Source organism: Accipiter gentilis, chromosome 1 (genome assembly GCF_929443795.1).
Source record: "Accipiter gentilis chromosome 1, bAccGen1.1, whole genome shotgun sequence".
Taxonomy (NCBI): domain Eukaryota; kingdom Metazoa; phylum Chordata; class Aves; order Accipitriformes; family Accipitridae; genus Astur; species Astur gentilis.
The window spans coordinates 43,147,452-43,159,661 of record NC_064880.1 but is presented as its reverse complement, the minus strand read 5'-3'; the positions used below and the strand labels follow the sequence as shown (position 1 = coordinate 43,159,661).

The window sequence follows — 12,210 nt, the reverse complement described above, 5'->3', positions numbered from 1 at the left end:
AACATTCAGAGCACTGAATGTACATGGCAAGTCAAGGATCATCATGAGAAAACCCTAGGATTTGCTGCTAGATTTTAGTGTAACTGTGGGGGGGGACTGACTTATTTTTAGGGTGGGGTGTTCTGTTTGTATCTGCTGCATAAGGAAGTGTTTCTCATAAGGTGTTAACTTACACTGCTGCAGTATGCTGTATGGACAACACTGCAACAGTATGAGTGGTGAGGAGTGCCTGTATGTCACATTAGTCTTTAATGAGCTGAGGAAGGGCTTTTGAGCAGGTAGAAAACTCCAGCAGAAACTAAGGTAAATGCTGCTTTGTTCCAGTCCCTTAATGATCCAGTTATCCTTACAAGCCAGACTCCTTCCCTGCAGTAAGGTGGCCAGACATCTCCTCCATATGTATGTGTCTTTGTTCTGCAGTTTATGTTCTTTTGCAATAGTATTTTTAGGTTCTAATGTGTGATCTTTTCTCATCATGTTACATAGATTTATACAAATTCTTAGACTGGAAGTTATCTTTGGCTTGCTCTCCAATTGTCTCTTTAAACAGTAGAGACATGTGAATTTATATTTGCTGGATGCCTGCAAGAATACTTCTTTAGTGTCCCTCCTCCATTTGGAATGGAACTGTAGCTCGTGACATTTTTGGCTCAGCCTGACTCATGGAGAAAAGTTGCCTGAGGGAAGGCACGTGGCTTTTCTTTTCACCCTGTGGCTGGCTGAGCACAGCACATGCAAGTCAGGGGTCAGTGGTCCTCTTCTGAGATAGTTTTTGCATCCTTTCTCAGGGGGAAAATAGTCATTATTTAGAGCTTCTTGATTTGTAGAGGATGATGAGGAGGGAAAAATTCATTTTCTTCTAACCCTTGCATGTGTCTGGCAAACCAAATTTGTTGGGAACCATTTGAATGTTTTTTATAAGATTTGTCTTGAATAATAACATCTAGTTTTACAATGAGGGAAAATCTGAATGCCAAAATCATAACTGCCATGGCAGAACTGAGGTCTAGTCTCCAGGGAGAGCCACTAAACTCCCAAAGCTCTTCTGATAGAGGAGTGTTCTTTTCAAGGACCTTTCAAGGTCGTTTTCGAGGACCAGTGTCACCTGCACCTGTGCCATCTCCCACATCACAAAGGATATATTTGATGGGGAGCCTGGGATCAGGCACTGTAGAAGGCAGAAGGCAGCCTCCAGTTAGCATAGAGACAAAGGTGGCAAATGGCAAGAGATGCTGGGAAATTTCCTTGCGTCTCAGGACACAGGGGAGATGTCTAAACAAGATCATCTATCCAATCTCGCTGTTAATTGGGAGAGACTGTGAGGAAGGTATTAGTGTGGCTGAAATAAGTGGAGGGTGGAGGCATTCTGGACAAGCTAACAGCAATAGGTGGAAGGGCACAATGTCTCGGGCTGTGTTTAGGGGACAGGCCAGGCTTTCCAGTGAGGAAGGAGAAAGCAAGCCCACACTTCACCCTCACTTAATGAGGGATATTTGGAAGGGGAAAATCTGGAGTGTTTTAATTGGGGTTCTCCCTGGGGAGCAACGTACTTTGTTGTTCCAAGCAATGCAGGTGAACATAAGGGAGTGGGTAAACAACAGTTCTCCTACCTCATACCCCAACTACTGGGAACAGCTTCTGTTTTGGTTCACAGAGTTTTACATTTTAAGAGGAAATGTATTTCCCTTGGGTCATACCAAGCTTTCCTTGGTAACTACAGAGCTTATGTCGCATCCTGTTTCTGCAAATCCAATGAAGTAAAATTTTGCTTTTTTTGTTTGAAAATAAATGGATTTGCTGCAGCGACAAATTTGATTGCCACTGATATATTGGACTTTCTAATGGGTGTTTTACAATACCAGTCATACCAAATACACTAGTTCTTTAAGTAATTCAAGCAAAAAGAAAAAGTGTCTCAGTGCCATTTTTAAACTTGTGCACTAAGCTAAAGTTCTACTTTCACACATGGATGCTCATAGGAGTGATACAGATAACGCTGAATCAAAAGATTGCAGATGGCCGCTTGACAGAAGCCCTCTCATTTACAGTCCTACATTACTAGCACTTTTGGGAAAAGATCGTCTGAGTGAGGACTCCTTATCCCTGCTATAAGACAAAGAACAGCAGCAGAGATTCTGCTCTGTGTCTTCTCTACCCTCGTCCATTAACAACTTTAGGGCTGCAGGGACAGCTTCGAGTATCCTAGGGAACAGCAGTAAGATTCAATTTATCTATCAATGTGTTTTTATTTTATTTAGCATTAATAAGGTTCCAATTTGGATGTTGAATTTTTAAGGACAAAATATCTTTTTCTAGCAGTGAAGATCACCTGTAGTAAAGGATTGGATCACTTGATGCATTCTGTTCCTAAATAGCACTAAGTTTTTTATAAACTGCAATATAAAATCGATTTGATCTCTCTTTCCTTTGTATTAGGGACACTGTGTTCACTTACCATTGAGAAGACCATGCCTGAAGATGGGGGCGAATATAAATGCATAGCTGAGAATGCAGCAGGAAAAGCTGAATGTGCTTGCAAAGTGCTGATAGAAGGTAAGTTCTTTGCTGGCTATGGGAAAACCTTCCTTAGAACTTCCTCCTTCCCCCCTTCATTTTCCAGGAGCAGCCTTTATGAACCACATACACAAAAAAGAACTCTGCTCCCTTCCTTTCCACTCTTTTTGGTCAATAAGTAATTCAGTGTCTACCATAAATGAGCATGAGCAGAGAGACAGTACAGAGCCAAGGGCTCTGGCTGCTTTGTGGAATAATCTATGTTGTCCTGCTGCCCACCTACAAGGTTTTTAGAGCAGTAAGTTGAAACCATGAAGATTTGCTTCTGAGCTGTATGCATTCTTTAAAAGCACCTAATAATTCAGTATGTGAGCCTTGGTACCAGTCTGCCTCAGGACTATGTATGGCACATTTCTCAGTCTATAACTTTTCAATTCTTTGCATTCACTGATGTTTGGTCACTTGGGTTTTCTAGTGGAAGTGAGCAAAAATTAAAAAATTGGCAGGTCAACCACCCTTGTATGCCATAGTCGTAGAACATGTACAATTTGCTGACTGAGGTGCCTGTTTTCAGCTTCAGTTGTGCTGACGACACTGTACTTTTGCCAAGTAGTCTTGTCCTTGGGCAAATATTTTGTCATGAGGTTGAAAGTACAGAGTTTTAAAACTGCCATGGACTTTAAGTTACTTAAGGGGCTTTAAGTAACCAAACGTACTTCTTACCAGCTCACCTTCTGATGAGCTCATCCTTGAATACTGTGATACTTTCCATTGTGACTAAAAAGAACACAAAACTAGACAACAAGCCCAATAACATAGATCTTGGCTACTAAGCCTTCACAACCATGTTACAGATGTGGTATTTGGTGCAGGAGGTCTAGAAAACAAAACTGTTATTTGTTTTCCTAATATAGGAAGGAAAGGTACCACAAGGTAAGAATATGATCCTGTAACTCCATCAGTAAAAGTCAGTCTTTATGTAGCTGGAAAAGGAATTAGTTATACGTATAATTACAGTTAATTATATTGGTTCCTGTAATGACACAACATAGTCTGGCTTAGATGTTTGATAAGCTATCGTTTATATTTCTGTAATTTAAAGTAATAAATTTTACCAGCACTGAAGTTCAAAGAAGACTATCAAGAAGAGGCTTTAAGCAAAATCTAGTCCCCTGCAACTCCTTAACTGCCACAGATGCAGAGTGTTAAAGGATCAGATCATCAAGTGCTTAGCACAGTAGTTCTCCAGACCTGCCCTAGCCTCTTTTAAATGTCTCAGTGACCTATGTGTTTTTATCTTTGACTTTGTCTTCTGATCTCCTTCAAGTAGTTGTTTTTCTTCCTGAAGCCTGCCTTAGCATATTTCCCACTTCCAATTTCCTGCTGGGCAATGGATGTTCTAGGAGGCTGGAGGTAGGCTTTGGCTTGCAAAGTCTTGATAATGGGAGGCTGTCAGCTCATGACATATTCATTGCATGATGACATGAATGGCGTTACATCAGCTGTCTGGCTCACCCTAGTAGCGGCACCCATGGCGTTAGGAGCTCACTGCCCACGTAATGTTGGACACCAGAATGACCACATTCCTTACCTTGATACTGGCTGCCTCATCTGTCTTTTCCATTCCCTGCTGGTGTGCTGCTTTGTACGGCTGAGTAGAGGTTTTTGAGGAATGGCACCACAGCAAACTCCAGCTATTTAGGAGAGACACCATTTGATATCTCATGTCTGTGACTGGCAGAGGGGATGACTGTTATTTTAAAATTAGAATTCTGATCTAAATCAACAATTAAAATTGCTCCCTTCTACTCAGTCTGCTGGCAGTATCCCAGATGCTGATTTTCAGACTCAACAAGTAACCATTCATTAACCATATCATTATATTCCTTTTGGCCCCATGGACTCAAATCAGATTGGAGGAATGTTTGACTTCAGTTGTCAAATTAGCTCAGTGACAAATCTGTAGAATCTGAGTGTCTGAACTAGATCTAGCACAGCCTTCTGCTCTGAATTGTTTGCTAGGAGATTCTGTCTTCCCCCGCTAACTTTTTAGGAAATGTAGAGAGACAAACTTTCATGCTCTGGCACCTGGAAGTAGGTGACAGAAATAGGTGGTTCCATAACACTTATGTTATCTTTTCTCTGGTAACTAAATTTCAAACAGCTATCTCATGCACAAATCCTCTGAACGCTGAATATTTGAAAGCTATAAATTGATACAGCTATTGCTGAAATCATAATCCAGATTTGGGATCTTTCTTCCAAAGATAAATGTCAGGATCAAACAAACTAACAAGTGGAGCTCGTTAGGATTTGCATTATATGACATTCTCGACCTAGGATAACCTTGCTGAAGAAAGGTTGAACCTTCTAGTTATATGTGTCTATGTCATATAAGATATGCATGGAAGAGAGCTTGTATTGACTCAGCTGTCGGTGCAGCCTGCAGTGCTGAGTAGTTGCTGGATCTGAGCTGTACAATCTTGAGAATATGTGGTGTCCCCTTTGCCATTTTTATTTAGGAAGGTACCAATGTGTAATAGTTTCTTGGAAAGATTTAAACATACAGAGGAAATGCTGCTTTTCAGAATGTGTTCATCTATATAGATCACATAGACGATGGAATAGAAGAATGACAAGGCAAGGCATTCTTTTGGATGAAATGATGCTTCAAATATGCCTTTGTTTCCCTCTTCCATGCACTGCTAAATCAGCTTTGTGCGTGTTGTACTGTGTTCTAGTCAGTTAAAATAGGCCTATCGGCTTAGAAAGGTGCCTCTTGTCTAGTTGCTTTCTCAGGTTCTCAGTGCAGCTGCTTTCATAGAGGGCTTCTCCCTCTCTGCTCCTCTTCTAGAATGTGACATTCTCCAGCAAGTCTGTGCAGAAAATCTTTCTTACAACTCAAAAGGACAGCAGTTCCCTTTAACTTTGCAGCAAGATACAAAACAAACTGATGTTAATAGGCAGCTTTGTCATTATTGATTTTTAAATAGGATTTGTATTGTGCTATTTGTTTTGATTGCAGATGCCTCATCCACAAAGACCTCAAAGCCTACAGAGAAGAAGACCAAGAAGACTAAGACCACACTTCCCCCTGTGCTGCCAACAGAGAGTAAGTGACAGTGATTTTGATTGCTTCCTTTTCAGTGAAAACAAAAGAGTGCTTTGGGATTCTGTGGTCATTCCCTTCTGTTTGCAGGCATAGTATCAGAAGCTTGTGCTGTTTCTTTAACCCTTGCACACAAGTCGTGAAATGAGTTTTTGCCTTCTGGGGATTAGAAGTGCTGAAACTGTGAGTTCAGAGCTAGCCCACTCTATTCTCAGTTTTCCATAATGGTGCAATAAACTTGTGACACAGATTTATTTTTGGCTGCCTCTCAAAGAGCATAGAAATTCTCTAGTAGTTTGCTTCAAGTTGTGTTGTAGACAATGTACTGTCTTACCATTGGTAGGCAAGGTATCTTGACTGAAATGTCCTGTAGCATAATCTGTCCTTTTCCCTACCATCAGGAGTGGTTTGGTGAATTTTACATTCTTTGTTTTAAGCTCAAATGCTTTACTTGCTTTTAATGTTTTCTGAAATAACAAATCAGCTGCTATAAATGCCCATGTTTGCTATTCTGCATACATGCATTTTATTAAAAGGAAACTTTAAATGGTAAAGGCAGCACAATAATGTCAGTTTAGAAATTCCTAGTACCACTACTACTTTTGAAATTAAGTGTCCATAGAATACAAATATCTTTTAATATATCTGAAAGTTGTCTATCTAAGATGTCCACAATGTGAGTTCCTAAATAAGATCTAAAGGCATGGTTCTACTGGAAACATGAAATATTTTATCTAGCGTGCAGTCTCTCTCTCTCTCAAAAAAAGAAAGAAACTATAATCTGATTTTCCTGCATGGAACATTTTTAGCTGCTTTCAGCAGGACTCTGTGCACTTTTGTACTGATTGATGCTCACAGGTAATAATTGTGCTTCTGGAAATGTTGACTTACATAAAGCTATGCCCTGGGCTGCGGCTATTTCTGAGTTGCTGGCCAAGCATTATAACTTTCCCTCCAGCCAATCATTTGGGGGTGTAGCAAGGGTCACACCGATACGCTCCACCTCTGCACCTGAGCTTCAAATGCTGTAAATAATAGCAATTGAGAACAATCATTTTGTTCTTGAACACCAATAGAAAAGAAAGTTTTAAAGCCATTTAAAGCTCCACAGGATAGCGTTCTGAAAGTGTTTTCTATACACACAAATGCATACATTTCCTCTGATCCTCCCAGCAGTATTATCCATTGAAACTTTCCCAGAAGAAAGTATGACTTGGGAACTAAGTCTAAATATGCAGATATATGACCTGGTCCACATCCTGCTGAAATCACTGCTTGTCTTGCTGTTGATTTTAGTGGAAATTGGATATAGGTAGCAAAGCAGAAGCTAGTAACTCTGGCTTCAGAAATGAGTGGGGAAAGAAGTTTGAAATAATGGTGAATGGTTTTCTTAAGGTTGCTCCATGGCATATTACATGAGTGTTTAAAGTTCTTGAACTTCTCATAAGCTCTTTTTTTCAAAATACCTTTAAAACGTCTTTCCTGTTGCACTAAAAACATCAAGGTGGCCAGAGAGAATGTTAGGAAGCTGGGCTTTGGAAGAGCTTTTGGAAAACTTTGGAAAAATACATATTTAATTTTAAAAAGATTTGGCTGCAGAGATTCCACAGGTGGTTTTTAACATCTCAGCCTCAGTCTCTAAGGACTCTGGGTATTTGTCTGCCCAAAATGAGTCTTATATTTGTACATTTGTCAGGGGCAAAACATACAAAACTGATCCAGTAGACTTTACAGTTTCAATTTAAACTGAAATCCCTTTCAGATGTAGAGATTTTAAAGTTCCTTACCTGAAAAAGAATGAGCTTAACAAGTCAGATATTTGTGCATCTTTATTTCTCTTGAAAAGAAGGTTAATAAAGAATGACTGTGAATTAAAATGTGCCAGTCTAATAAGGAGATAAATTTTCAATCTCTTCTAGACTTTGTTGCCACATCAACTCACCAGCAGTCCTAATGGCAAGTAAAGTGTAAGGAATGGTATTGAAGAAATAGAGAACAAAAATTCCTAATAAACCCACTAAATAAATTCTCAGTTTTGAATAGTGAATTCAGTATATACTGCATGGGGAACAGAAGCTATATGCCCTCTGTAATTTTTAGAAATACTTCTCAGGGGAAAAAAAAAAAATTCCATATTTTCCATTTTCTGTAAGAAAGTGCAAGTCAAATTTCATGGTTACCAGCTATATCAACCTTTTCTCCCTTCAGATAAATTACAAGCGATCCTTGGTTTTTGCCCTAATAGAAACCTTCAGGAAAGTAATTAACTTTTAGTTCCTGAAAGCACAGATCAATACATTTCTTTCTGTGAGAAAGAATGAATGTTGTCAGTATGTTAATCTGTAGAATTTGTCTCACTGTGAGAGTATTGCTGACCCAGGTAATTTGACGGCTCATTCTGACCACGTTATTTTATTACTGGAAGCTTGGTTTTGTAAGCTAGAGAAATCTAATACTAAGTAAAATTTGGGGCATTAGCTCTTTGAAATGCAATACATACTAGACTCTGGTTTAGAATAAGCAGTTATGCTCAGAAAAACATCTATGAAGGCAGCTTTGTAGCATTCAATGTTTTACAATATCTCTTAATGGATGCTTGCAGTATGCATGTGCAGAAAGATTGCTCCCATGTTAGCAAATTAGGAAAATTAAGATGTACTTGGTTTTGCTTACAATTAACATTCTATCACCAGAATTTAGTAATAATTATATCTCTGCAGAATGCAACTCTAATGATAAATAGAATAAATAATAATGTTTCTGAAAATAAGAAACAGATCCAGCTTTGAATCTGAGTGAAATCAATTCTGAGAGAGAATGGAGAAAGGACACGTCTTTTTTTAATGTTGGAATTGGTTCATTCTTCACTGACTGTACTGACTTAGGTTTTGTCACTTGAGTCTTTGCTAGGTGGTTGTGAAATGCTACTGAGTTAGAATAATAAAGTGTTATGTTTATTCTGCGCAGATATAAAAGACTAGAAGAGGCAGTGGAAAATTGGAACCTTTCATTATTTATTATACTGCATACTCCATGCTATTCCAGAACAATCAGTGGATAATATAAGGGTCTTCTAGTTTGACCCTTATAACCCTGCAGCAGAAGTACTAAGCTAAAAATTCTCACCACTTGAGCATTTCTTTAGGGAGCTTTGAAAGTATCTGCTATATAGGGATTTGGGCACCCAACTCCCACTGAAATTAGGGCTAAAGGGAATTGCTTATTTCAGTTACCAAGGCCACCTGCAAAATCTTCAATGCCTATTAAGTGAATGGTTTTGTCCCAACAGACTGTGGAAAAATCAAAGTCCTGCTTGAGATTTTTAAGAGTAAATCATGATTTGAAGGTTTATAAAAAATATTCTTCTTTTTCAAAAAATCTGTTACTATTCCACGCATCCTAATATTTTGTCCTCCTTAATGTATCTTAAGCTGAGGATCAAAACAGCAGTAAATCATAGCTGAAGTAATTAGCCCAAGATCAGGCACATTCATTTGGAGGTCTAGAACCGAACTTTCTTGATCCTCAGTCTTGTGATTAGTTTGCATGTGATATCCAAAATACTATAGATTTTTTTAAACTGACATCCCCAAAATTTACAGTAAACATGAGCTTTCCAAAAGGACTTTTTTTCAAAGTTTTTTTTCAAGATTTGCTGAGGAAAAAGGCATGTTACAACAGTTAGATGCTATTTTTTTAAACTTCACCAGGGCCAAGCTGTGCAACATAACTTCATTGTAGTGGGAAGAAACTGTATCCCAATCATTGCTACTGAGGAACGAATTGGCTTTAATGCTTTAGAAAATAACCCTCCTAAATCTAAGCATTGGATTGAAGTGTTTGGAAGGAAATGCTCACTGTTTTTTGTAGGGCTAATTCACAGCACTGCTTCCAGTAAATACTAAGAAATGGCAATTATCACCTGTCATAATCAGTAGTATGAAAACCTAAGAGGACATCCTGGATTCCTCATCTGAGTAACACTTGTTAAACTCACTGTTCTCATATCCAAATGACATACATTGAAGGGATGAGCCAACACAGAGTTTGATTGCACAAATAGAAGTTCTTCTGCTCAGTTAAAAATAAAGTTACATCAAAGAAAAGAACTTCCTCCACACAACTTCAAGTAAAGGAGCCCAAAATACATTATTTAGCAGTGCTTGGTATCTTGCCGATATAATTTTTTTATATCTGCTACTATATAAAATGCTTGATTTCATGTCAAACACATTTTGGTTAAGTAACGATGCATTCTCTTCCTGATAGTTGTTAATAAAATGTCACCACTAACACTGGCTAGATCAAATCCTCTGGCAGGCTGTACTGTTGTCTTCCCAGACCTGATTTCTCAACATTTTTGGTACCTGAATGCAAGGCTGAGCAGTGGCGTCTCTGGAACTGTGTGTTGTAAAAGTAAATATGTCAGACAGGACTCCTTATCATGTTCCATAGTGGGGGGGATTCTGAACATTTTAATTACCATGGAAAAATGATGAGTCAGTGACCAAGTGATTAGCACACAGTTCTGTTACTTACTCTTTGATAAACAATCTTGTCAGAGAATCTAAGTCTGCAAGCACCATTTTAAGAAAATGCCATTAAAACATTAACTTTGATGTGTCCAGTTTAGATAATATGTAACTAAATCAGTAAACCCTTGAAGATTTTGTTGCTTTCCATTCTATCAATATAATATGAAACACAGCACAGATGAATATAAAATGTTTCAAAATCTTCATTTCATGTCAGATTATTTTGTCCTCAGTATAAAACTTGCCCCTTTCTAAGGGAAGAACTCGGTTACTACGGAAGTAACTGATCAGGTCAGAGATGTTCTTTTAATTGCAGAAATAAGCTGTGTAGCAGCTGTGATCTGGTGACTGTGCTGCTGCTGTCCTCTTTGGTCCCTGGGATAGTCTGAGATGCTTTTGAGGGTCAATGAGGCTATTCAAAGCAGTTCTCTGAGTCCCATTCATTTCCCAGGTCCACGCTGCTTTATTCCTGGCTGTTGCAAGAAAAACCAAGACATTTTCTGTGCAGTGAGTGCAAGTACTTAGTGTGTTGGAACGATATAAGTTACATTGCCAGGGAAGCCTCTGACCACTTTTTCAAGGAAAGAAACTAACCTTATTTTCTAGGGGAAGCTGAAAATTTAGTCTATGTAAATAAAATTGCCATCAGCTATTTTCAAGACCTAGATATGATTTCTCTGAAACTCTGGATAATGAAAGGTGCTGACTTCATTCCTCAGCATTGGGGTCCAAGGGTGAATAACCGTGGCACAAGGCCTAACAACCAAGCTGAAGTAAAAAGGCAATGTAAGATTTAACTTAATGACTCTTAAGGTTGGTTGCCTTCACAGATGAAAAGAAAATTCAGTTGCTATATGTATAGAGAGCAATGGAGAAACAGTAATTTGTTGTGTAAATCACTTCTTAATGCCCAGTTCAGCACTGTTTAGCTAATGCTGGGTATACATTTTGAATCTCTGCCAAGTTACTTTACAGCTCGCACCATACTGACATTTTCTGAGTTAATCTTGGCACAGAACAGTATTTTCCATGTGGTTTTCATACAGTTCATCCTACATTGCTGTATGTTGACAAAAGAAGACAGAGATGTTTATTGACTGTCCCATGCAGAGAAAAATGAGTACAGTTTTTGCAATGTGGCCTTGAACTGAAGAGGTGCCATGCATCATTAATACCCAGTTAAGTCATCAACTAGAAATTGCAGATCTGAGATCTGTAATAGAAGCATTGACCAAAGTTTCTTCTCTATAAAATGTGGACCTAAATCCATTGGCTTAATTAATGTGCAAAAGTACATAACACCTAGCTTTTCCCACTGAAATCATTTGGAGCTCCTATAATGTCTAAATGACCTGACAGTATTTTCCTACATAACAGACTGGGTAGCAGGCTAGTACCCTAGTTTAGATTCCTGTTCCTACACACTTGGGCACAGCATTTTAGCATCTAATTGTAGATGTTCTCGCAGAACATGGGAAATACAAAAATTAAATCTATATTTAAGATACCAACATTGTTGTCTTGCTCCCACCAGAGCTGTTAGTGGAACTCACATGACCCGGGTTGTTTGTAAGCTCTATTTGGTACTGGATCACTTCTGCACTGCTCAGATTTGCTTTAACTGCAGAAATTGCTCAAGCACTGTGCTACTAAACTGCTACGGAATTGTTTCTTCCTCCAGCCAAACTGTTTTCAAATAATGAGTTACTTTCAGTGTACTATATTGCATTATTGAAGCTCTGAGTGTGCTAGTATATGCTAGCTCTCTCTTGACTGGAATGCAGGAATGAGTATTTCCTGGATTTTTATTTTAATTTTGAGAAGGAGGAGGCTGGATTTTTTTCAATTAGAGGACAATTTCTGCATGACTTAGAAACTAAATATGGGATGTTGCAACAGAATGACAGTTGTTTTTAATGAAAAAAAAAAGGCTATTAAAAACTGTTCTGAAACACGCAAACTCAAATAACTGACTTGTATGGCATTTTGTTTTCTAATTTCTTCTTGTCATCAAATTTAAGCCAGAGATTCTTTCTATTTTATTGTGTTTAG

The 12,210-nt window shown here is 38.5% G+C and overlaps 1 protein-coding gene across 9 annotated transcripts in view; it reads left to right on the top strand.

Moving 5' to 3' along the window:
• Positions 1 to 12,210, top strand: part of MYLK (myosin light chain kinase) — a 222,486-nt gene that overhangs the window by 155,502 nt on the left and 54,774 nt on the right. For all 9 annotated transcript variants that reach the window (XM_049803960.1, XM_049803987.1, XM_049803977.1 and 6 more), the window contains 2 exons: positions 2,437 to 2,553; positions 5,540 to 5,626. In XM_049803960.1, the coding sequence (XP_049659917.1) occupies positions 2,437 to 2,553; positions 5,540 to 5,626 (204 nt within the window). The remainder of the gene's footprint in view (positions 1 to 2,436; positions 2,554 to 5,539; positions 5,627 to 12,210) is intronic.